At 43.6% G+C, this 27157-nt stretch overlaps 1 protein-coding gene across 2 annotated transcripts in view; it reads left to right on the top strand.

The window, feature by feature from the left end:
- The window catches only part of LOC144499161 (anoctamin-9-like), a 133477-nt gene that overhangs the window by 69230 nt on the left and 37090 nt on the right, over window positions 1-27157 (top strand). For both annotated transcript variants that reach the window (XM_078221243.1, XM_078221242.1), the window contains 8 exons: window positions 717-799; window positions 3017-3121; window positions 9521-9685; window positions 14083-14119; window positions 19798-19909; window positions 21990-22047; window positions 23525-23622; window positions 26953-27095. In XM_078221243.1, the coding sequence (XP_078077369.1) occupies window positions 717-799; window positions 3017-3121; window positions 9521-9685; window positions 14083-14119; window positions 19798-19909; window positions 21990-22047; window positions 23525-23622; window positions 26953-27095 (801 nt within the window). The remainder of the gene's footprint in view (window positions 1-716; window positions 800-3016; window positions 3122-9520; window positions 9686-14082; window positions 14120-19797; window positions 19910-21989; window positions 22048-23524; window positions 23623-26952; window positions 27096-27157) is intronic.

Genomic DNA, 27157 nt, shown 5'->3' on the forward strand with positions numbered 1-27157 from the left:
GCACCCGGAGGAAACCCACATAGACACGGGGAGAACGTGCAGAATCCGCACAGACAGTGATTCAAGCCAGGAATCAAATCCATGTCCCTGACGCTGTGAGACAGCAGTGCTAACCACTGTGCCACCATGCTGCCCCAAAATCCCCAGTCAATCATTCAATGCCCTGGTCAACATGATGACTTCTGCTCTCAGCCATTTCTACAAGGCGCACTTTAGCTGAATGAGGTGGAAGCTTGCTGGGCGGACATGCATGTGGTAGTCGTCCTCAATGTGGAGGTGCCAGTGGGCCATCTGCAGAGGCTGATGCATGAGCGTGAATATAGGGACAGCTTCAGTCACCAGATCCTTGCTGCATAGATGATGTCTGCTGATGATGATGATTGCTTCCATTCTTCTTAGTGACTGCCTCAGCCATTGGTTGGTGCTCCAGATGGCTGGAGGGGAGGACCAGTTGGGGCACATCTGGCATTCACTCTAAACATCTCTGTTCCATTGTAACATTGACCAGTCCACTCTAGAGTGTGGCATGCATTCTGTATGTCTCAGTGCCCACATAAGGCTCTCCACTCTTGCAATGGAGAAGTTCATGCATTCATTGCCTTGAGCCATGATGGCACCACCTGCAAAACCATCTGTAGGGAAGCATAAAAGTCTGTCCATTGTTATTAAACAGTTAAATCTTAGTTATTGCACTGAATATTTCTCTCACAAAATAGCCACTATATTTTTGGAAGTGTGGAAACGAGCCCGAGCAGAAACTGTCTTGTCCTGGGATTTGTGCCACTGGGACGAGGATGAGGTAAAAACCTAAATTAATTTAATTATGTAATTAATGAAGATTAGATTTGGAGCTGTTTAGATTACATTGGGTCTGATGTTGCTGAAAAAATAATCACAGCTGATTAACAATACATACTGTTATCAATGTACAAACTTGAGGGTAAAATGATTCAGCATGACTTCCCAATTGTCAGAGCTTACAAATTAATTAACACCATTCTTCTTTTAACTGACATAAATGACATTTCACCCTCGACTTCCCTGTTATTTTCAAGAGCATTGTGGATATGTGCATTAAATTGGCAATGGAAAATTAGGTCTAGTAATGAGAGTGCAAATACCTTTCAAAAGACATGATACTGTCTACAATGCAATGCCAATTAAACTTTCCACCTTAGAAAGGAAACAATTTAAGTCCTGCATATAGTACCTTTGTCGTTACTTTCTCTCTTAATCCAATCTTTCTCTCCCTCTCTATTTTTTTTCTGTATCTGAGTTAACTCCAATTCACTGCCCTTCTTCACCATGTTTCTTTCTCAATCCTTAAGCCTCAGTGTTTAAGAAGATGCACTTTGTTCACCCATTAAAGATCCTGGATGCCATGTTGTCCCCATCCACACAGTTGTTAGCTCCTGCTTCAACAAGTTTTAAAAACAAAATTGAGTGGAAAGGTGCAGGGAAGTGTCTACCTAACAGTGATGTCTTGCAAGATGTCCTGTTCCAGCAAAATCTGGTCCATTGAAGATTGGAACATCAAAGAGTAACAAGTTCTGTTTAATCTGTTGAAAGCAGCTTCTCTACTTTGAAGCAATGAACAAAAACTGATCATTTTAAGTTTAATTATTTTGGTAACTGAAGTGCGGGAATTGTGTAAATGCAGAGGCTGGCTGGTTCTCTGACACAGAGCCCAACTCTCAACATTGTTTAATGGTCTCCTAACCCTCACAACCCCACCCACCCTCATGACACCCTATGTCCCCTCAAATCACCCATGCCACCTCCAAACCTCCTCAGATCTACAATGCCACCCATGCCCTGTCAGATTGTTTATGCCCCCTCCATGCTCCTATATATTCTGCATAGACACACAGTATCTACTATAAACAGTCCTTGCAATACCATACAATTGCAATGGGAATTATTTTATGTGCAGATGTAAACAAAACTGTGATAATATAATAAAACTCTTTCAAAGTTTGTCATTTATAGTGCAAAAAATCTTCTCCAAAGAAAAAAGTTAATTCTTTCTTTGGCCATTGAGTTGTATTAAAGGCCAGAGGATATTATTACAACCTCAGAAGACTGTCACTTATTCCTTGAACAGCTATTGTAACAGAATTGAGTTCTTCAACAGCTTTTCGAACTCATCTAAGCATCATTCATAATGATCACTACCAGCTATTAAAACATTATTGTAATTTCAAGAGCCTGAAAATTAAAGAACAGATGGTTTCAAAGCTGACTCTCACTCAATAGAGGGGAGCTGGTGCTTAGTATTTTTTATCCTTTAAAAGCAGGGGATTTTTTTCACAGTCAAAGCTGTCTGTACATTAATTCCATTACCAAACATGACAAGGACATTTTCCTACATTTTTGAATGCATTATGACAATTTCCCCAATGGAAAAAATTCTATAATGCATATCAACACTTATACAATGTTGGCCAATGTAATGGTTAACTTACTCTTGCAGGACAGCTCCTTATGATGAATCATTATATTAAAACACATCTAAAACACATCTAAATTACAATACAGCATTTAATAGTGACATCTGAAGGTGTCAAAACATTTTACACTTGCCTTCTAGGATGTTCCTGACTCCTCAGCAGGCTTCCCTTAGTGGTCATGAACATTTCAAGGTGGTGCTTATTTTTAAGGGTTTCTAAAGCTGCACCAGCACATGAAAATAGTGTGTGGGAGGAAATACAATTTTCCTGTGGTCTTTGCAATGGGGATGCCAACCTCGGAAGAGATGCATGTGCGTTTTGCACCCAAGGTCTTCCTGACTCATTAAAGGCCAGTTAAAAGTGGCGTGGGTTTGGGAAGGTAGAGAAAATTTGTTTTTACAGCAAAAATAAAGTTTAGGATCTCACTACACAATTTGTACCTCCATTGAGAGACAAAAATCCAGTCCTTAATATTCAATTGACAAAGGACATTTGAAGTTAGTTCAGAATCAACTTTACTAGGTTAAGAGAAGACGAATTTTAAAATGAATGATTTCTTGCAATAGGAGGAACTGGCTCTCGGGCTAATATATAACCATGATGTAGAACCTAAAGAATATCACCATTCGTACAAACGCACAACGCTAGTCATGTTGCTGGCATGTATTCTGGTAAGTAGAAACGTAATGTTAATGCCTTGTTATATACTTTAAAAAAAGAACTAGCCGAAGAGGAGAGATAATGATCATGGCTGTCCCTGGATGTGTGTAAGTTTGTGGTTTTTATTCGGTTAATATACTTCCTGGGAATTTTGGCAAAGTCTCTGGCCCTTTTTCCTTTGGTATTGCAAGTTGTTCTATGATCAAGTGATTATTTGTTTTTCTTTGGCGGGGCTCCAGTGCCAAACATAGGGTACATGATGAGGTGATGGCTGCAACCAGTAGAGCCCCAAACCAAGGGTTATGTAATATAATTAGGGTGGCAGTGAAAGACAGTAAAGGAGGTACACCACTGACTGCGCCTGCTTCATTAAGATTCAAAGCTGCAGATATCTGCTGCCTGCAGGACTTCCTCAACACTGGATACTTTGACATGACCTTTTGAGAATATTGTAGCGTGCATAAAGTTCCTCAGGGGTGTTCAAGGAGAAGAGAAATCTGCCACAGCTGCGAATTCACATGGTAGAGTTGCTGTTTACTCTGCCATTGCAACAGAACCAGATGGTGACCATGCATCTTTACAACCATGATGTTCTTGTCATGGATATACTTAACTTTCTTGCCAGGTATGTCAGTAAGGTTGGGAACTGTACAAAGGTCAAGGATGCCTTTGGAAATCGAAACAAACGACAGGTTAAGGTAGCTCTGAATATGGAATTTAAGGGAACAGCACTCCACCCTTCAGCTTTGCTATTGGAGGAAGCCGTGGCTATCCGGTCTACACTTGGCAGTCAAAGTTTGTCCTTCCTGTGGCACACCTGGTCATATGGTTGCCAACTGCAGTGTCATCATCTGCAAGAATTGAAAGCAGAATGGACAAAATCTGACAAAACACTGCAAGCAGACTAAATGCTGCAACCTGTGTGGTGAGACATGCCACCTCTACAAGACCTCCCAAAACGCTGCCACAGGTAGTAAGAACCAAGCATGCTAATGGAACAGTGAGCAGGACTACCAACAAGGAGACCTGCAACCCTCCACCTACCAAGCCCTTCAGTGAGCAGAATGGGACAAAGGACTCAGGGAGGCAAAAGAGGGAGCAGAATGATGAGGAAGCAGTCTGCAAGACACCAACCTCAGCAGACTAAATCAATGGAGGAGGAACCAGCAAAGGGATAACAAGGGGATTAGCAGCTGATGAAAAAGATCAAAAAGAAGAAGCCTAGAAGGGACCAAGACATTTTCCAGATGGGCATCAAGAGGCTACTCTCTTCAAAGACAGACAACAGGGACTGTTGTACTTCGAGGAAGGAAAAGGGCGATACCTACAGAACAAGTGGCAAAACTCTAGGGATCTAGAGGAGGGGCTACCCAAGTTTCAAAAACATTGGAAACAGCAAAGAAGACAGCGTATCCCCCCCTTAAAGTGAAGAGGCCAGTGCACCCAGCTCCAGAAGGCTGGGGTTAGTAAAGTGCTCAGCACACCCCAGCTCTGGGAAGCCGGGAGCAACAATACCCTTGAATGGGAACCGATAGAACAGAGAACAGTCCAAACTTCATTCCTTGCATGAACCCTTCAATGTTACCTGGGTGGAACAATTTTAATGGGGCGCACCAGGATCATTTTCTCATCCCATCAAAAGTGAGACAATTTAGAAACATAGAAACATAGAAAAACTACAACACAAAACAGGCCCTTCGGCCCCACAAGTTGAGCTGAACATATCCCTACCTTCTAGGCCTACCTATAACCCTCCATCCTATTAAGTCCCATGTACTCATCCAGGAGTCTCTTAAAAGACCCTATTGAGTTTGCCTCCACCACCACCACTGACGGCAGCCGATTCCACTCGCCCACCACCCACTGTGTGAAAAACTTCCCCCTAACATTTCCCCTGTACCTACCCCACAGCACCTTAAACCTGTGTCCTCTCGTAGCAGTCATTTCCACCCTGGGAAAAAGCCTCTGAGAGTCCACCCGATCTACGCCTCTCAACATCTTATATACCTCTATTAGGTCTCTTCTCATCCTACGTCTCTCCAAGGAGAAAAGACCGAGCTCCCTCAGCCTATCCTCATAAGGCATGCCACTCAATCCAGGCAACATCCTTGTAAATCTCCTCTGCACTCTTTCAATCTTTTCCACATCCTTCCTGTAATGAGGCGACCAGAACTGAGCACAGTACTCCAAGTGGGGTCTGACGAGGATCGTTTCCAGCTGCATCGTTATCCCCGGACTCCTAAACTCAATCCCTCGATTGATAAAGGGCAGCACACCATACGCCTTCTTAACCACCTCCTCCACCTGCGGGGCCGATTTTAGAGTCCTCTGGACCCGGACCCCAAGGTCCTCTGATCCTCCACAGTACTAAGAGTCTTTCCCTTTATATTGTACTCCTTCATCCCATTTGACCTGCCAAAATGGACCACTATGCATTTATCTGGGTTGAAGTCCATCTGCCACTTCTCCGCCCAGTCTTGCATCCTATCTATGTCCCTCTGTAACTTCTGACATCCCTCCAGACTATCCACAACCCCACCAACCTTCGTGTCGTCGGCAAACTTACCAACCCATTCCTCCACTTCTTCATCCAGGTCATTTATGAAAATGACAAACAGCAAGGGTCCCAGGACAGATCCCTGGGGCACACCACTGGTGACCGACCTCCATTTAGAAAAAGACCCATCTATACACACTCTCTGCCTCCTTTGGGCAAGCCAGTTCTGGATCCACCGGGCAGCAGCCCCTTGGATCCCATGCCCTCTCACTTTTTCTAGAAGCCTTGCATGGGGGACCTTTTCGAACGCCTTGCTAAAATCCATATAAACCATATCCACCGCTTTCCCTTCGTCAATGTGTTTAGTCACATTTTCGAAGAACTCCACCAGGCTCGTAAGGCACGATCCGCCTTTGACAAAGCCATGCTGAGTATTCTTGAGCATACTAAACCTCTCTAAATGCTCATAAATCTTGTCCCTCAGGATCCTCTCCATCAGCTTACCAACCACTGAGGTTAGACTCACCGGTCGGTAATTTCCTGGGCTATCCCTATTCCCCTTCTTGAAAATAGGAACCACATCCACAATCCTCCAATCCTCCGGCACCTCTCCTGTCTCCATCGACGACGCAAAGATCATCACCAGAGGCTCTGCAATCTCTTCCCTCGCCTCCCACAGTAACCTGGGGTACATCCCATCCGGACCCGGCAACTTATCTATCTTGATGCCATTCAAAGATTCCAGCACAACCTCTTTGTTAAAGTCCACATAATCAATCTTTTCAGTTCCAATTTGTGAATACTATGGGTATGCAGAAGCAGACCCAAGCACTGGAACTATCAAAGACTATAGACCTGGTGGACAACAAGATGCTTAACATGGGAATAAAGATCACTTCCATTAATGTGTGTAGTGTTAAAATTACTATGAGATGTGTTTCAACCTGGACTTCCTTGCCAAATTGAAAGCTGACCTGCTGTTTCTGCAAGAGTGTGGAATCCCGCACCTTGGTTCCTACAGGCAATGGTCCCAAAGACCATTGATCTGGTCAGGAGGAAATGATTCACATTCCTCCATCCTGGGTATTCTGCTGTAGGGAGATAACTTCTCCATCTTTCAAGTTAAGGAAGTGATGGGTTTATTCCTGGCAGATGTAGCATGCTAAAAAGGAACCCTCAATGCTCGAACTGGTGAGTGATTGGCCATCAGCAGCTCCCGTTGCAGCTGGCGATATCCAGGTGGGTTGATCTGAGCAGTGACTTCAACTGCATCATTGATGTGTCTGGACAATCTGACAAGCAGACTGCATGCCACATCCAGATTCCTGATAGAAATGGTAAAAGATGCTAAGCTGCATGATGTCTTCAGCAATCCTGCAGATGGAGTGCATCATAGATACATCGTCAGACAGGTCTGCCCGTTCCAGGATAGATTTCCTGTTTGTGTCCCACACTTTCACAGTCAGAGCTACCAATATGATGTTATTCTCTGACCACTACCTCCTACTAGCTGACTGTCACTTATAAAAAGACCAAAGAGTTAGCGGGGGGCTGTAGAAGTTGAAGGTGAATTTACCGATCTTGGAAAACAACAAAGAACTCAAAAGAAATTTCAAAGATTGGAGAACTGTGAAACCCCTCTTTGAGTCTCCAGTGCATTGGTAGGAAGCAATCAGGAAAACATTAAGCGGTTCTTCATCCTTGAAGATTTTCGGAAGGCTAGAGATGAATAGAGGAAAATTTCCCAATTCCAGAAAAGCATGCAGAATCTGACCCGGCTGAGTTGATGGCGATCAATATCAAGGAGGATTTCCATGAGGTGAGGAGTCTGCAAGCCATGCTTTTTACCTCGGAGGCCTCCAAGGTCATCTTTTGGTCCAGAGTCTGCTCAGTGGAGCAGGATGAGATGTGTTCATGTTTCTTCTTCCAGAAAGTATAGAAGAGAGAGAGCTCGCAACAGCAGCCTGAAGCAAGAAGATGGCTTGGTAATGTCATTGCAATCTGACCAATTGAGGATCAGCAAATCCTTTTTTGCTGGATTATATCGCACAAAGCCCAGAGACAGCATGGCTTCCCAGTCCATCCTGTCCTCTATTACAAAGGTCTTAGACAACAGTACTTGGGAGAGTCTGGACAGACCACTAACTCTGGATCAGCTAACTACGGCCTTCAAGCCTTTCTCGAAGAGTAAAACTCCCAGAAGTGACTGCTAACTGGCTGACTTGTATTCAACTCTGTGGGACTGGATTGGCCCAGATCTGTTGAAAGTGCATGCTTCTGGCCACAAGTATGTCTAAGTCCATGACGAAAGGTATCATTACCCTTATTTACAAGTGGAAGGGAGAAAGGAAGGAAAGTAGAAATTGGTGGCCCATCTCACTGCTCAATATAGACTATAAAATTCTATTCAAGGTCATTGCAAATCAAGTCAAGTCTGCTCTGGAGTTGGTGATCCACCCTGAACGGGAATCTGCATGGTGCCCTGCAGGAAGATCTAATTCAGGCATTCACTACTCGGGGATATGATCATCTATGTATGGAACAGGGGATGGACACCTGCCTTATCATCCTGGACCAGGAGAAGACCTATGGCAGAATGTCACACACCTACATGATAGATGTGCTACCTAAAATGGGCTTTGGGAAGGGAATCAGCAATTGGATCCAAATGCTCTCCATTAATATCAATAATGCAGGTTCAATCAATGGGTGAGAATTGGAAAGCTTTCAGATTAAATCTGGAGTCAGGCTGCAATCTCCCCTGTCACTTGGGATATATAGAAAGTTTAGACGAATCCATCAGGAGGAATTGGAAATAAGCAGGTTGATGATTCCACACAATGGAGGTGTGCAAGTAGAAGCTCTATTGTGTGGAATCATCAACCAAGGGACTGGAAATTGTGTAGAATTCCTTGCTGAATCAGGCTGTATGCCTGATATTGAATATACATTTTGAATATCAAGAGTATTGAAATGGTATTGTGGCATCTCAGAGAGGAGCATACTGTATAAGGAAAAGTTGGCTCTATTGCACTTCTTGTAATTTTCAATTTGAAATACTTTTGCTGTCAGACTGTATACCTGATATATGGAATGTATATTGTAAGTATCAAGAGTATTGCAATTGTATGAGGCACCTCAGCATCAAACATGCTGTATGGAAACAGGGTGATTTTTATTGCACTGTAATTTTCAAGTCTGAATGTTTTATTATGTACTTCTACAATTTTTTTGAATAAAGTATACTTTTGGAAAAAAAAATGGCAGTTGTGCTTTTATTTGCTGCTGTCCAATGAGCCTGGAGTTTTAAATAATCAATAGAGACCGAAATGAGAAATTATTGAATTGCAAAGTATCAATAGGAAATAAGTTGCAGATTGCTGCATCCAAGTAGAGGGTGAGCTTAGAAATATGTTGCTGTCCAATAGATAACTATCTCAGGAATTGTTGTTGTCGATAAGCCATGAGCTTAAGAAATGTTAATATTCATTAAGAAGTGAGTCTGGGATTGCATATAATCAATGGGAGTTATTTGGGAATGTGATTATTGCAATAGCGAATGTGTCCAACAGTAATTGAGCTGGTGTCCACTGAGAAATCAGTTGATGAATTTGACTGCCAGTTGTGGATGAGTTGGGACTCAAGCTGTCAAATAATGCGTGAGCTTGGTGCTATGGCTGTCTAATGATGATACACAAAGTGATCACAAGCATATGTACAGAACTGTTTCCGTGATTATCAGTGTAACACCTCTAATATTTCCCCTTGAGTGTTCTAGTCTGCATTAGTTATGTCAGTGCTATGTATCTCCTCTGCCACCCTTATTGTACTAGCCTTTCTTACACACATCAGCATTGTATATTTCCCTTGTGTATTGGGCTAACTTTCAGTGTCATGTCCTGTTATTTTACAGATCACTGTTATTATTGGTATTGCACTTGGAATTGTAATATGTCGGATTATTGTTGCTGTTATGTTCACAAAGTCTTCTTCAGACTTTCTGAGTGATCATGCCAAAACAATTGCAATAATGGTTGGTGCTGTGCTGCATTTTTTTACAATTCTCATCATGACTAAGGTAAGAGTGAGACAAATTACTTTGTCTTTATTAATAAGACTGCATTTATTTTATGTTGTGCTATATATCTGAGTATATATTTTATGAAACTTTTGTGTAATTTGATTATAATCATGTAGGAGAAGTGGACTGATGCATTTAGGTTTCTTGTTAATTCTTAGAAGGTTCTGTGGTTAAGGAATGAAGCAATGTGCTGTAGGATCCTAGGGTTTATTTGGTCAGGTAAAGTGGCACCTACTACTAATAGTTTTGCAGTTTTGTTTGGTATTGCTGCTCTGGCTTGTCAAAGGAGTATCAGTTGTTGCTTGTTCTTCCTTTGAGCTGATTTGGGCAAGGGTAAGTTTGGGCCATCGGGTGAGCCTCCAAGAGGAACTAGCCATAGATTATTTGTTATTTCCTCTTTTGCAGAAGGCACTGTTAGGGTAACATACTTTTGGTCAAGTAAAGAGGGAGAGCTGGAAGCAAATGTAATCTAAATTTTAAGAAGAAAATTATCTAGATATAATAAGGCTGAGATTTTCCAGCCCTTCACGCCAGCCAGATCTTCAGTCCCGCTGGTGTGAATGGAGATTTCAGTGGCTTGCCGACCTGTTACAGGTTGCCCTGCGGTGGTAGTGGGGGACTGGAAAATTCTGGCCTACTTCTTGAGTTTGGTCAAAGATATCTCTGCAGCTGACACATGAAATTGGCACATAAAAGCCCATTACTGCTTAATTATACGGCGCAACTGACAAAGTTTGGAGAAGGTGAATTTCTTTGGCTGGAAGTTGATCTTGTGCCTGCAGGTTCTGTAAATAAGGAGATGTGTACTGATGAGATAGTGATCTTTAGAAATGACTGAGCGGCAGGAAGGGAAGCACTGTTAAGATGCGTAATTGTGTTTAGACAAGCAAGGGTAGAACTGTGTCAAGGTAGTCCCAATGGAAGAAAGCTGGTAGAAAGGGAGGATCAGGAGGACTGGTGTACCATGGCCACAATCAAAAAGGATCTTGTTAATGCTTCAACAAGGGCACCTGGGTATGGTGAGCAATTAAAATAAGGTTTGCAAAATATCAGCATAGTTCAGAGGTGATGATGTGTTACATGACCTTACAGAGGAAAGAGAAATCAGAGATGCTGGGGTAATTGGAGAGAATGATGTGTTTAGTCTTTTTGAAGAAAAGGTTGAAGATATCCAATGTTGGTTTCAAAACTGAAACGGAAAGCGTCTGAATAAAGAGAACCATTTAAAATGTAAGTAGACAGTGAAGTGACCATGGATAACTGAGTTATAAGGAATTGAGTGACAAGGCTATCAGGGGAGCAGTAATTCAGTTTCATTGAAGAAATGTTTGGAAAATGTAGGGGAGAGAAACTATTGATTAGCAGCACCTGAGAGCTGGAGTGGTTAGTTGAAAAGGAAATAGTGACAGAACCAACTGTATGATAGTTCCACAGTTAAAGCCAAAGAAGATTTGGGGTTGAAACCCAGTATGAATTATGTGGGAGAAATGGTCTGATGTGATGATTTATAATGGAAAAATTGATTAGAGGGATCAATAGAAAACCTGGAGATTAGTCCAAGGAAAGAGAAGAGGAGAGGTTTGATAGTAGAAAGCCAGTAGAAGGGCAGAATGAAGCTTAAATAATCTAGAGTATGATGCAGTCCAGGGGTAATGAAAGAGTGAAGTACAGCGTCGGAGACCAGTGGGGGCTAAGAAGCATCAGTCAGCTTTAGATGATGGATCAACACAGCCGCAAAATAAATCGGAGAAGTGGTGGAAAGGGCTATCACCACATGTGAAAGCTAATGTCCTCTAATAGGTCTCTACAAAAAGTGACTGTTAATCCTTGATGACATCAACATATGCCTGACTGCTTGCGCTCCTCTTCTGATACCTCTTTTCCTCATTTAATCTTATCTTCACATCAAATGCACTCACACACAGATACAGCTACACGTTGATCATGCCAGGTTTTCCACTTGCTTTAGCATTCTCTACCCCACACTCTTCCCCTCCACTATTGGCATACTGTGGTTACAGTCTATCTAGAAGATGTACTGGAAACACTTTGCTTCCAATACCTTCTCATCTCTAACACCGTTAACAACTGGTGTGTAAATAGTGCCATTAATGTATTGAAACATTAATGTATTGAGAAGTTCTTCACAGGAGCATTATCAAACAAAATTTGGGACTGATCCACAAAAGGAGATTTCAGTATAAATGTTCAAGGAGGTAGGTTGTAAGGAGCATTTTAAAGAAAGAGAGGAGAGGTTTACAGAGGGAATGCAGAACTTAGGGTCTTAACAGCTGAATGCATGACTGCCAATAATGCAGTGATTAAAATTGAGAATGCTCAAGAGACCAGAATTGGAGGACCAAATATGTATTGAAGGTTGTAAGGCTTGAGGAAATTATAAAGAAAGGGAGGAGAGAGGCCATGGAGGAATTTAAATTAAAGATGAGAATTTTAAACAGAGGCATTGCTAACTGGGATGCAGGTTAGATCAGCCAGCAATGGTGATGAGTGAACAACACTTGGGGGAAATTTTCCCATCCTGCCCAACACGGGGATCGTAGCGGGTAGGGGTGCGGGGGTCGGGGGGGGGGGGGGGGTGGGGGTAGGCGGACCATGCAAAGCTCCGCTGATCTCAGGCAGGATTTTCTGACTTTGGGGCGAGCACGGCCGGAAATTTACGCCCTTGATGCACTTAGGACACGGGCAGTTGAACTTTGGACAATGCCAGCTTTATGGAGGGCTGAATGTGGGAGGCTGGCCATGAATGGCAGATAACATCTGCACAAAATAATTGCCAGGCAATGACCATTGTCAACAAGAGAGAATCTAACCATCGTCCGTTGGCATTAAATGGCAATACCATCACCGAAACCCCCTCTGTAAGCATCCTGGGAGTTGCCATTGACCAGAAACTGAACTGGACTAGCCATATAAATATGCTGGCTACAGGAGCATGTCAGAGGCTAGGAATCCTTTGGCATGTATCTCAACTCCTGACCCCACAGAACCTTTCCACCATCAACAAGGCATAAGTTAGTGTAATTGAATACTCTCCACTTGCTTGGATAAGTGCAGCTCCAACAATACTGAAGAAGGTTGACACCATCTAGTACAAACCAACTCAATTGATTGGTACCCCTTCTACAAACATTCATTCCCTCCACCACCATCAAACAGTGGCAGCAGTGTGTACCATCTACAAAATGCATTGCAGGAACTCACCAAGGCTGCTTAAGCAGCACCTTCCAAACCCACAAGCACTACCAAGAGAAGCAAAATCCCAACTTGGAATTATTTTGCTGTTCCTTCACTCTTGCTGTAAATCCTGGAACTCCCTCTCTAACACAATTTGGGTGTGCCTACACCTCAGGGACTGCAGTTGTTCACGAAGGCAGCTCACCACTACCTTCTCAAGGGCAATTAGGGATGAGCAATAAATGCAGGCCTAGCCAGCAAAGTCCACATCACATGAATTCATAAACAAAGAAGAATTTTCAAATCTTGAGGTAATAAAGACATAATGAGGATTTCAACAGCATATGAACTAAGACAGGGATGCAGTCGGGCGATGTTTTGGCAATGAAGATGGGTGATATTAACGATGGTGTGGTTGTGGTCTACCTAACTACTGTCAAAGTCTAACTGTTTGAGATTATGAGAGATTTTAATAATTTCTTATTTCTATTGGTCAATGAGCTGGTAACTATAATGTATAAATGGAAGATTATTACTGACTGAAGGAAGGGGTTAGAAGATTTTTTTATGTATGAATTCTTGTAACATAGAACAGTATTGAGATTTATTTCCCAAAATATTTATCCATTTTCTTTTTCATGCCTCTTATTAATTTTATAAAATCACAGATTTACAGTATTTTGGGAAATAAATGTTAAAGTGTATGGGAGAGAGGCAGGGCAATGAAAGTGGATACCTCGTTCAGAGTTGGCACGGATGAAATGGGTTGAATGGCCGTCTGTTCTATAAAATTATTTGATTCGAAAGGCTTTCTGAAAAGCTGTCTCCTCAACCATAGTTCAGTCACCTAACTTTTCCACAAAGGCTAAATGTGAAGCACCTTGGGATTTCTTTTCTTGCATTAGGACAAGTCATTTTCCTTGAAGTTAAGATTGAGGCACATTAGTGTTTCATCGAACCTCAAAGTACTCAGTACAATTTGATCCCTGAAAGTAAGGGATAAAAAGTAATTTTTAAAAAAATCACAATATGAGCAACTGACTGGATGAACTCATACATTACAATCAATGGAATGTGTACAACTTAACCAAAACAACTGTTAACTCTGGCTGAAAATATATGATTCTAGTGAAATGGCAGGGTCATCTGCTTTGACCTGAAATAGGAATGAAACTATTTGTTAACATTTTTTGTTCCAGGTTAATCGCAAAGTTGCAAAGATGCTATGTGATTTAGGTATGTAATTTTCTAACGCTGTAATTGTTTGAATGCTAATGTACAATATGTACCAAGAGCTGACTAATATTAAGGAAAAATCTGACACAGTCCCAAATAAACAAACAACTCAAATACAGACACATTTTTTTCCTGAAGGATATGAAGAGGAATTACACTGAAAATATAATGGATGGTAAGCGTATTGTAATTTAAGCAGTAGGTATACCCAGCATACCATCACTTCTTGAAGGAAAACAATACAAGGGCATACTGTACTTTGCAGTAGTGATTGATTTAGGACTTACTAACGAGTGACGAAAAGTAGACATCCTCCTGTTCCTATTTCTTATGATGTTATGAATTATTTTCTGGGGGTCTAAGACATGACTTCCCCAGCAGAAATCATGATGTTTAACATTTCATGAATTTTCCATCACTTTGGAACCTGCTGCACCTCTACCTTTGAAGCTTAAAATAATTTCAGCAGGAATAGTTAGACATTTAAAATAAAATATTGCATATTAAAACAAATACGGTTGTACCTTTAAATACAAATTAACAGAATTCGGTACCTTTCATTGTGAATCCAACATCAGGCACATCTTGGCAATATATGAACTGAAATGTTTTTACACCATATAGCTACAATAATCCCACGTGGCAGAGAATTCTGCATTTCCAGGACAAAACTGGCTCACGATCACATCTATCCTTTTTCCAAAATTCATGTCAGTTCAGAGAAAGGTTTAATTAACAATATGCTCATTAACAATAGGCTTCACATGGTTCCTTGCTTCCCATTTGAATATAGACACGTATATTTCAACAATGGAATTTTATCCTATCCTAATACCATTGGACTTCCCAAGGATCTATATTTGACCCTCCCCTCTTTCTTAACTTCATGGTGCTTCCAGCAATGTTATCTGTAGGTATGATGTTCCTCTCATATGTCCCATGGCCAAATCTTATCTACCATGGTACCATTTCATCCCTTTGGCTGACTTTATATTGTCAGACTACTTATATAACATCAAATATTGGATGGGCCACATCTTTTTGCAGCTCAGTATTGGGAAGATCAATGTCTTCGACCATTGTCACAAACTTCACTCCCTCTGCCCTGCAGCCAGACTCTCAGGCTAAAGTAGACTATTTATAAAAGGGGCAGCCCCCAAACAGAAGGGAACCACCTGAAACAAAAAGCAAAGCAAACTTAAAGATATCAAACTAAAATGTGATTAAAGGGGTCAATAATCCACCCTAGCCCCTACGGTGCCCAACGAGCATGGAAGCCTCGACAGTGCCCTCGGACACCGCATGCTCCCACTCCCGGGACACCTGGCTGCGAATGTAGGCGTGGTAAAAGGGCAGACAATCGGGTTGGACAACCCCTCTTGGTCGCCCGCTGCCTGGACCTGTTAATAGCTTGTTTTGCTAGGCCCAGGAGCAGGCTCATGAGGGGGTCCGCCGCCTTCCCCGCCCCCCTCCAAACCAGGTGCCCGTAGATCAGAAGCGTGGGACTAAAGTGCAAACAAAACATAAATAAAAAGTTTTTAAGGTAATTAAAGAGGGAGTGTAGCCTATAACATTGAACGTAGAATCACAGAATTCCTACTGCGCAGGAGGAGGCCATTCGGCCCATCGAGCCTGCACCGACAACAACCCACCCAGACCCTATCCCTGTATCCCCCCCGTATTTACCCTGCTATACCCCCTGACACTAAGGGAACCTGCTCCTGGACCTAGAAAAACAAGCTATTGACAGGTCCAGGCAAAGGCCTGTCTTGACCCTCCTCCTCCTCCTCCGGCTGGTCTCCCCGCTGCTGCGTAATGTTGTGCAGAATGCAGCAGACGATGATAATGCAGGAGGCACGCTCAGGGTCATACTGGAGGGCACCCCCAGAGCAGTCCAGGCAATGGAATCTCATCTTGAACAGGCCTATGCACCGCTCTACGACAGATCAGGTGGCATCGTGGGCCTCATTGTAGCGGGCCTCCGCCTTGGTCTTGGGCGTCCACACTAGCATCATCCGCCATGACCTCAGTGAGTAGCCCTTGTCTCCCACGAGCCAGCCCGGCAGCCTGGGCTGGTCTTCAAAGAGCCCAGGGTTGTTCTGTCAGAGATCGTTCGGTACCAGCAACCTTAGGCATACTTAGTCGACTCTTAATACAAACAGCGCTGGACACCATGCATCCAATACAAGGTCTTTAATTACCTGTGCACAAGGAGAACTCCCCTCCATTGAAGTGGCTAGAGTGATTCTGACATTACAGAGAAACAACTCATCAGATATAGTCAATTACAGCAAATCAGGAACACGCATTTTGTTCACATCCTTCATTTACATACATATTTGCCAATTAAATCCTGGCTTTTTGCCCTTTCTCATTCAATGAAAAATTGACTTCTGCTAATCCTTCATTTGTATAGCATATCCCCATATCTCGCCTTTGGTACTTGTTATGGAAAAATCCAGTCTTGCTTACCCTCCAGTGAAGGTCAAAAAGCAGAATGTTATGTGGCTTAGTCTGAAGCAGACAGATTCCCTTGAAGATCTGCAACTGATAACATCCTCACAAGCTGTTACAGAAAAGGCATGATTTTTTAAAAATCTGAGCATTTTAACTTCCACAGTTCGACCACCTCAGCACATAGCTGTCGTGGACATTCAGGATGTGGAACCCTTTTCGGTTGACAAATGATTGCCCCTCACCCTGCGGGGACTTTGGACATAGGGCATCCTGGCAATGGCATGAAGCCAGCAACCCAGGCCTCCTGCTGTGTCTGACCAACATTAAAGTATATGGGCCCAAACTTACCACTGCGTTGCGCCCATTTTTGGGCGTGAAAACTTGGTAAAGTTGGGCATGAGGCGATTAGCATGATCTGTGCCCGTGTCTGCGCAGATGCCCACTTTACCAAAGCCCAAAAATGGCCGGGATCTGAACTACGCCCGAAACGGGCGCAATGCAATTTAAATGCATTTGCATGCATTTAAATTCAATTAAGGGGCTGCCTGCCCAACTTTACCAGCACTTCCCTGTTTACCATCATATTCGCTTGTCCAGATTCAGCGTGAAACAGACATGCTCGGCAAAGGTCTGTTTTGGGCGCTCCAGCTTCCGAAGAGGTGCGTTCAGAGCTTCCAATGGCTCTCTAACTCAGATCAGTAGTGGGGAGGGGGAGGAGGGGAAAGGGAGGCAGGCCTGATCATTCTCTGGTATGGGGGGGGAGGGTGGAGGGAGGTTTGATCGTTCTCTGGTGGGGGGGAGGGAGGAGGGAGACCTGATCATTCTCTGGTGGGGGCGAGGGAGTGGGAGAAGGGAGGCAGGTCAGATGTATCTCTTGTTGGGGGGGGGGAGGAGGGAGGCCCGATCATTCTCTGGTGGGGGGGAGGGGGGGGGGTGTGGAAGCCCAATCATTCTCTGATGGGGGGGAAGGGAGGCCCGATCATTCTCTGGCGGGGGGGGGGGGGGGGGGGGGGCGGGGGGGCGGATGTGGAAGCCCGATCATTCTCTGATGGGGGGGAAGGGAGGCCCGATCATTCTCTGGCGGGAGGGGGGGGGGGGGGAGGGAGGCCAGATGGATCTCTGATGGGGGGGTGGAGGTGGGGAGCAGGGGCGGGGGGATCCGCTGCCCCTCTGCGGGCAGCCGGTGGTGAGGGGAGTGGGGCAGAGGGTCATGATCCTCTGGGTAGCCGGGGGGGGGGGGGGGGAGGGGGGGTTGGGTGGATAAGGGGGACAGTTATGTTGTGGGGGGTTGGGTGGATAAGGGGGACAGTTATGTTGTGGGGGGTTGGGTGGATAAGGGGGACAGTTATGTTGTGGGGGTGGGGTGATGTCTGTGGGGGTCATTGCTCCCGGGCCACTTTATCCACTTTTTGCGACCCGGGAGCAATGTGACAGGGACGCGATTTTCAATTTTGTTTTTCACTGCACATGAGCAGTTCAAAGCTCCAATCGCAGCTGCAGCATTTCAGGCGCGATAAGCCCTGTCCACAGCACGATTCAGACTCGCAATTTTTTTTTCAGGCTAAGTGCGTATGGGAGCGCCTGAGAGCAGTTTTCCAAGTCGGATTTGAATTGCGCCCAGATTCAGCACTTAGAATCAAAATGGTAAAGTCGGGCCCTATGTATTCACCTGCTGGGCAAACAAGGCATCTGTGACCTGGCGAACCCATTTATGTACTGAGGCCTGTGACATCCGACATAGGTTGCCAGTGGGTGACTGGAACGACCTTGTCGCATAGAAATTAAATGCCGCTGTCAACTTAACCTCTACAGGGAGTTAATGGCTGCCCTTTCCTCAGGTAGAAGTTTAACAACACCAGGTTAAAGTCCAACAGGTTTATTTGGTAGCAAAAGCCACACGCCTGTTGGACTTTAACCTGGTGTTGTTAAACTTCTTACTGTGTTTACCCCAGTCCAACGCCGGCATCTCCACATCATGACTTTCCTCAGGTGTCAGGTGTGCGAGTACCTCACACAAGTGCCAGCCTGCGTCCTTGGATAAGCGGAGCTGGCGACGGCACATGACCTCTGAGAGCCCATCGAAAGATGTCCTGGTCTGGTTTGCATCTGCATCCTCCTTCTCCCGACCATCCTTTCAGGAGACTGATCTCCCACCTCATGGCCAACAGCAGCAGCCACCTACTCTGTTTCTTGAAGGCCTGCCACTGGCTGCTCCTGGAGCGGCCTCCCTACATCCGCCACCTCCTGAGCTGCTTCTTCCTCTTCGGCTGCCACTATGATAGCGAGCTCTAAATCAATAAGCCCGAGATCCATTCTGCACAGTGGGGGTGAGAGAGAGAGAGAGAGATATCCCACCGCCACCCCCCCACCCCACAATCCCTTACTGGAACAAGTACCCCAACTTGTAGATGTTGGCAATGCAACATAATCTGTGGTGCCATGCATCACCTGATTAGGTTGCCTGCCATTGGCATCGTGAGTGCAGCAGGCAGAGAGAGCATACAGGTTGGTGTGCAGGCATGGCCATAGCGTTCCCTTGAGCCATTGTCATGAATGCATCTACAGCATTCCCTTCCAGGCATCTATTGCAGGTCAGTGACACGGGGCAGGGGCAGACTCCTAATTATCACAAGATGGGTTCCCATTCACTGCAGAGTACATGCAGTATGAGTGTCTATATTAAACAGAGCAACCCTGCTTGGAACACCAACTGCCTGAAATGATGAGTCCTCAAGCAGCACCCCCCCCCTCAACTGGCCCCCCCTAAAACCCTAGCACTTAGACTAGTCTGTTCATAGACCTAGCCACAGACATCCAAAACTAGCACAGCGGGATAAGAGAATCGCCCCCGTGTGTTCATTTTGATGTTGTACTTACCTATAAAGCCCACATATTATCTATCACCAACACAGCATTTTTCTCCTGAGGCTCTCTGTCACTGAAATCCTTCTATATTCCTTTGTCACCTCTAAACTCCAGCAAGGCTCTTTTCTCACTGGTTTATCAACCTCCATAAACTGTAAATTGTCCAAAATGTGACCATACTTACCTGTCCAGTAGGAAAATTCCCTCATTCCTCATCACTGTCTTCATTGACATATATTTGCATACATTTTTTATTCCTCTGTTTCTGATCTGTTTTCAGACTGATCATTGGAAGATTGGTTTAATCGTGAGGAGTACAATCTGTTGTGATTCAATCATGTTTTGGTATTTTGCAGAAAGGCCACGCACCGCACTGGCTCGAGAAAACAACTTCAGCATAAAAATGTTCATATTCCAGTTTTTCACAATGTTCTCATCCATCGTTTACATTGCATTTTTTCTGGGAAAGTGAGTATAGTGCAGCTGTGGACAACTTTGCATCCGAGCAAAGTGTGTTGGTTTAAACCTCATGTAAATTATTACTCAAATTTCACAGTCACAGGTATTCTCCCTGGAATCCCACCCTTGCCTCCCCCCACCACCCCCCTCCCGCAAGGCCACCTCTGCATAGACCCTCTTGCATGGCCTCCCCCACTGCCGAATACGCCTTTGTGCAACTCCCCTCTGCTGACCATCCCCCCCTTGCAGAACTCCCCCCTGCATAAGCCACCCTGTCATAGACCCACCTTGCTCAGGTCCCACCTCCACTCAGACCCCACCCCATTGGCACTGCCCTTGGCACACTTATGGTGTACAACCGGGCACTGCTCAGGTCCTTGCAAACCTTCAAATACAAGTCTGTACAAATCAGCTGGTGATCTCAAAGTACAGAGTTCATCATTATTGATGAAGTGAATAATGAACTGTTTCACTTAATCTTCAAAAAGATTTGTGTCTATGTGCTCCTGGTAGAATCAGTTAATCTGTTACTGCAGTGGCTCTAAACATTTTCATCCAAATGCCTGTCGAAAAACACACAAAATAATTCCACAGCTTTCTTTAGAGATTCACTTGATTCACTTCTACTCTGCAATTGCACCTTTATTGTGTCACAAATAACACTAACAATCCCAACAATGACCTTTTTCCCTTTTAAAGTGATTTCACTGAGTTTAGTTTCATCAAAAAATAATTTCCTGCGTCTTGTACGCTTCTCATCATCAGAGGGACCTGTATTCCTTATTAATGTTAGTGCCTCTCATTCCACTGAGGTATAGTCATTTCAAACTTCCATGACCAAACTTCTAACTGAGGCTAACAATTGTGAAGCATTCAATAAAATTGTATCAACATTTTGCAGCAATTTGCTGATAGCATTAAAGTGAATGGTTCCACAAAACAATAAAAACTGCAATATCATACTTTCCAAACTTCAGTTAAGGATTTTGCTTCAGCTTTCATACCTGGGACGTGATCTTACCGGCTCGCCGCACCAGTCTATCAGCGTGTTGAGGCTGGAAGATGGCGGACAAGGATAAAAAAATTGATTCGTGCCCATATCCCCCCGGTTTGCTGGTGAGATCAGCTTCCTGCCTAAAAAGGGTGTGAGGCCAATTTACATAAAAGTAATCAAATTTAAAACCAGTTACTGCTCCCGCACAACATGTTTTGACTGCATGGAATCTTCCCCCTTGCTGGCGTGACATCATGTTGGCGAGAATCACTACTGGTTTCCACCAGCAGAGACCAGGCACCATGGCCATGATGAGGGATTTAAGGCCATTGAAGTCCCCAGGTGGTTGGTCATGCAGGTGGTGGTCGACATGGGGGAGCTCTGCAAGGGGGGGGGTTGTGCAGGGGGGGTATTCAAGGGGGACTAGGCAATGGGATGGTGTGACAGTGGAGGTAAGGTTGTGGGTTCGCCAGGGGAGGTTCCTGATGGCCCAATGCCGGCACGCTTGTCGGTGTGGGGGATAGCAATGCCGCCAATAATGAGAACGGGTCTGACATCTGTGGCAGGCAGGGGGGTCAGGGTCTCCAGGTTCAGTTGGAGATTGGGGCGTCCTGCATAATGGCTCCTCAGCACTCTGAAGTCAGCTTTCCCAGTCTACATAGGCTCTCCCCCACCCATCAGAGCAAAGTGCCCAGCTATCAGAAAAACTGACAGAGTGTGGGAAGACTACAGTACTGAACTTGCCCACGGCATGCTGGCACAGTGGTTAGCGCTGCTACCTCACAGTACCAGAGACTCAGGTTCAATTCCGACCTCTGGTCACTGCCTGTTTGGAGTGTGCACATTCTCCCCGTGTCTGCGGCATAGATTGATTGGCCATGCTAAATTGCCCCTAGTGTCAGGAGATTAGCTGGGTAAATATGTGGGGTTACGGGAATAGGGACTGGGATTATGGTCGGTGTAGATTCGATGGGCCAAATAGCTTCCTTCTGCACTGTAGATTCTATGATTCTATGAAATGCACCAAGGGGTGTGCATTAGTATTACGCAACATGTTGAACCTACACTGCAGTAACTGACTTGTTTCTCTGCCAGGATTAATGGTCACCCAAGAAATTATGTGAGAATTGCAGGGTGGTGGCGACTGGAGGAGGTGAGTCGCAATTTGTGGATTTTCACTTTTTTCACAAAACCTTGAGACACAATATGACAGAGTTCTGTTGGCATCTATAAATCAGCTTTGATTTTCCTCTTCATGTCATTGATTTTCATCTAGTATTCCAATATGCAAGGAATAGGAAATACAGCAATAATCCGTTGTGTTAGATTCTCACCCACTTGCCCAATTTTCCACTGTTATGTCCAGCTTGCCAATAGGTTTCTCTGGAATTGGTTGTATTTAATTGAGATGTCATGTAGTCCATTTATCTTCATTACCTGTGGGGACAGTTCTCTTCAAAAGGCCTTGATACAATTATTTGAACATCCGAATGAAGACTAACACTGCCCTTAGACTTCTGCTGCAGATCAATCTGAAACAGTCATAGAGTCATACAGCACACAGAAATAGGCCTTTCGACCCTCCATGTTTATGCCGACCATCATCAATCCCATTTACCAGCACTTGATCCATAGCCTACCAAGCCTTGGCGATTTGCTAAATGTGTATTGCAGGGCTGCAAAGCCATCCATCATGATGGTGTTACAGATGCTTGAAGACTCTTCCAATCAACCTTTCATTAGTTGCATGTTGTTGGAGAGCATAGCTGGTGCCTGTGAATGTGGTAGCTGCTTTGTAAACTTTCTTTTAAAAGCTGGACTATTGAGTCCCTATGTTTTTCAGCATTGGGGGCAATGTCTCATGATGCCCTAGAAAATAATGTCTTCCTCTTTTGGGTTCATCCACAGCTTTTCCTGAACATTTGGGCTGTGTGTATCAGCCAATGCACTCCCCTGCAGCTTTGTAAAATCTATTTGTTCTTGTGATGTAACAGGGCTCCAGATTAATGGGCTTTCTTCTTGAAATGTTACAATCATTCTGATGATGGTGCTCCCTTTAATGATAGGGAATTTCAGGATTTTGTTCTTGCAGCAATGAATAAATGGTAATATATATCCAAATCAGGTATTCATTGGAAGTAATTGTGTTCCCATGATATTCATGTTCTTATCCTCAGTCATGATGTGGAGATGCCGGCGTTGGACTGGGGTAAACACAATAAGAGTTTTAACAACACCAGGTTAAAGTCCAACAGGTTTATTAGGTAGCAATGTCACTTAGCTAATGGCATTTGCTACCAAATAAACCTGTTGAACTTTAACCTGGTGTTGTTAAAACTCTTACTGTGCTTATCCTCAGTAGCAAAGTTTACTGGTCTGGAAGGTAAATTGGTGAATGGTTGCACGGTGCAACTGCTGGAAGAGGTGAGTTTTGTGTTAAGTGGAAGGACACCAGTGAATTGGATTGCTTTATATTGGATGGTGCTGAATTTTCTTGATTTTGTTGTAACTGCAACATACACTTACCATAAACGCTTGGGGAAATTGTACACTTAATATAGTTCCTTACTCCCCTTGCAAACAACCTCATGAATGGAGACAGTGATGTATTTTTTTGTTTCCCTTTCTAGTGCCATCCAAGTGGCTGCATGACAGACCTCTTCATCCAAATGGCCGTTATAATGATACTGAAACAAATACTAAGCAGCTGTGTGCAGTATGCTGTACCGTAAGTCAGTTTCACCAGAAATAAATCTACTTAACTTGCGGACCACTGTTAATTACAGGATAGCTCTGGCACCAAGTTGTGCACGTCCTGACAGAACATACGAACAAGGAGCAGGAGCAGGCTATTCGGCCCCTTGAGCTGCTCTGCCATTCAATAACGTCATGGCTGATCTGATTGTAACCTCAACCACACATTCCTGCCTACCTGAGAGCCTTGTTAATCAAGAATCGAATGAGCTCTGCCTTAAAAATAGTCACCACCTTTTGAGGAAGAGAGCTCCAAAGACTCACTCGGAGAAATATTTTCTCCTCATCTCCATCTTAAATGAGCGACCCCTTATTTTAAACAGTGACCCCTAGTTCTAGATTCACCAATAAAAGGAAACACCCTCTCCACACCCACCCTGTCAAAACCCTCAATATTTTAAAGATTTCAATCAAGTTGCCTCTTACTCTTCTAAACTCTAATACAGCAATTTGCCCCCTTTCTGCTTCTCGTGGAGACAATGACAACCCATCAAAGTTCTTAGTCATCGAAAGGACAGTAGACTTCAGATAAATTACACTAGTACATAAAATTTTACGCTTTGTCTACTATCGTTCCTGTATGAAAACAAAAAGGATAACATTTGACTGTGGAATAATGAAGTTTTTTCTGTTCTTTAATTGGTATTAGATTTTAATGACTTTGTCATTGCATCCAAAAATCAGTGGGTGGCATAAGTCAATCTTCCTTTAAACATTTTATACTGCAATTAATTTTATGTTCATTAAGGCAAAGACAATAAAGGGACAATAAAGGAAAATAAAGACAATTGGGCAATGTCAACGTTGATCATTCTCAGATCAATATCAGAGATGAGATGTACTGGAAAGCTCTCTGTACACTTAGACCATAAGATATAGGAGCAGAATTAGGCCATTTGGCCCATCGTGACTGCTTCGCCCTTCAATCATGGCTGATAAGTTTCTCAACCCATTCTCCCACCTTTTCCCCATAACCTTTGATTCCCTTACCAATCAAGAACCTAACTATTTCTGTCTTAAAAACACTCAATGATCTGGCCTCCATAGCCTTCTGTGGCAATGAATTCCATAGATTCACCACCTTCTGGCTGAAGAAATTCCTCCTCAGCCTGGTTCTAAAGAGTCATGCCCTTACTCTGAGGCTGTGCCCTCTGATCCTAGTATGTCCTACTAATCAAAACATCTTCCCCACATCCACTCTATCCAGGCCTTTCGGTATTCTGTAAATTTCAATGAGATTCCCCCCTCATCCTTTTAAATTCCATTGAGTGCAACCCCAGAGTCCTCACTTCCCATCTATGGAGCAAAACTCTAACCATTACATCTGTTCTCTGTGGTCCACCTGAGTGAGATTGTCTATTCATTGATTTTGTTTTGAATCAAGAGCAACTTTTAGTTGTCAGCCAATCCCTGCTGAGAATTAAATGGATTATGTTATAAACTCATTTCACAAAGAACCCATAGGATTTTGTCAGAAATACAGTGGAGCCCCGATTTTACGCGCCCCGATTTAGCGCGAAATCGGATATTACGGACCCTTTTTTAACACTGTTTCCGGTTTAGTGAATTAGCATGACCCCGATTTAGCACGACCCCGATAACATTCGCGATCACATTTTATGGACCCCAACCTTTGCGTTAAAACAGGGCTCCACTGTACCAATTGCATTTGACGCAGAATTCAGATTTTGATTTCAAATGTGACCATTCCCATGGGCCAAATTATCATCTCCCAATGGAGGTGTGAATCAGGTCATAAAACAATTAACTTTTAATGTAAAACAATTTTTCTGACTTTCCGAACCCGCATTATTTTCATGTGACTTTTTTGTGCACGGCAAAGCCTTGGATGCAAAATGCACATGCACCTCTTCCGAGCTTGGGAAATCCACAAATTGTATTTCCTCCTGGACAAAACCTTTGTGTGTGGTCTGGGTTTTAGAAGCCCCTAAAAAAAAATCACATCTCCTTAGAGAGTTTGTGATCACTGGGGGAGACTTTGAGGAATTGGGAGCATTTTGAAAGATAAGTGTAAAATGTTTTGGCAACTTCAAATGTCATTATTAGATGTTGTATTGTAATGTTTTGAATGCAGTGATTCATCATAGAGATCTGTCCTGCAAAGATAAATTGAACCTAATGTTGACCAACATTGTGTAAGTGTTGTTATGCAACACAGTATCTTTTACAATGAAGGAAATGCCATGGTGCATTATAAATGTAGAAACAAAAATGTCCTGCCAACTTCTACTGTCACAATTTGTGCTGTGATTTAAATCAATTGACAGCAGTGGCTCTCAAAAACATCCTGCTTTTGAAGGTTGAAAAAACTTTTACACCTGCTCCTCTTCATTGATTGACAGGGACTCTGCTTGAAATGGAATTGGAACACTTTCTATTCTGTCACTTTTAGGCAATCTGCCCAGAAGATTTTATTATGACACCTATAGTCATTACGAATACTTAACTGGGTTTCAAAAGCTGACAATGACTTCAGTAGATGGCCTGTTGATCGAAAAACAGTTGAAAATTAAGAGACTGTAGTTACAGAATATGCCTTTGTGGTTTCTTGATTTTTAACAAATCCGACAGGCACTTAAAGAATTACAAGTGTTTCTGCACTTTTCCATTATCAAAGATAGTCACTGAAAATATCCGTCCTCATTCGTGGCTGGGATTCTCTGCTGCCGCTGCAAGTGAATGGAGTTTCTGGTCACAGACAAGGTTGGAGAATCCCGCCCAGTATGTTTAAATTCAGGATTTTATTAGATTGTTAGAGATGTCATTTTTCCTAATGGTTTTGAAATAATTCCCACTGCTATTGCATGGCTCTTGAGACTGTGCATAGTGCATTCTAGGTGACATGAGTGAGGGGGCATAGATGGGCATGGCCAACCTGAGGGGGCATGGGCGACTTGACTAAGCATGTGCTGGCATGTGGTGATGTTTAGGGGATTTTCACAATAACTTCATTCCAGTGTTAATGTAAATCTACTTGTGACACTATAAATAAACTTGAAACCTGATGTTTAGGGGCTTTAAAATGATAGTGGGAGCTTGGCTTTTGTGTTGGACAAATGAGGTAGGTCTACTAACCGGCCCACCTCCGCACCCACACACCGTACAAACTTCTTTGTGGCTCACAAAATGCACCTTTGTTAAAAGACAAAATACCTAGGCAAAGACACACATTGATAGGGTGTGAATTTTAGAAGGTGCAGAAGTGTGCAGGTCAGATTTTCTGAGTCCAAAGGACAATCCATCCTCATGCTCCTATTTAATTTTAATTATGAATGCTTTACAGATTCCTAAAATATCAATGGAAAAAATATCACAAAAAAATCCCAATGGATGATGTGAAGGATGCAACAACGAAACATTGGGTCAAAAACTACAACCTGAACCACGTCGACTCCTTTAGTTTATTCAATGAGTTTTTGGAAATGGGTATGTCTCTTACTGTACTTAAGTACATTCCCTTGTTCACCAGAACTTCCCACTCAGGGAGT

The sequence above is a fragment of the Mustelus asterias genome, chromosome 9, assembly GCF_964213995.1.
Source record: "Mustelus asterias chromosome 9, sMusAst1.hap1.1, whole genome shotgun sequence".
NCBI lineage: Eukaryota > Metazoa > Chordata > Chondrichthyes > Carcharhiniformes > Triakidae > Mustelus > Mustelus asterias.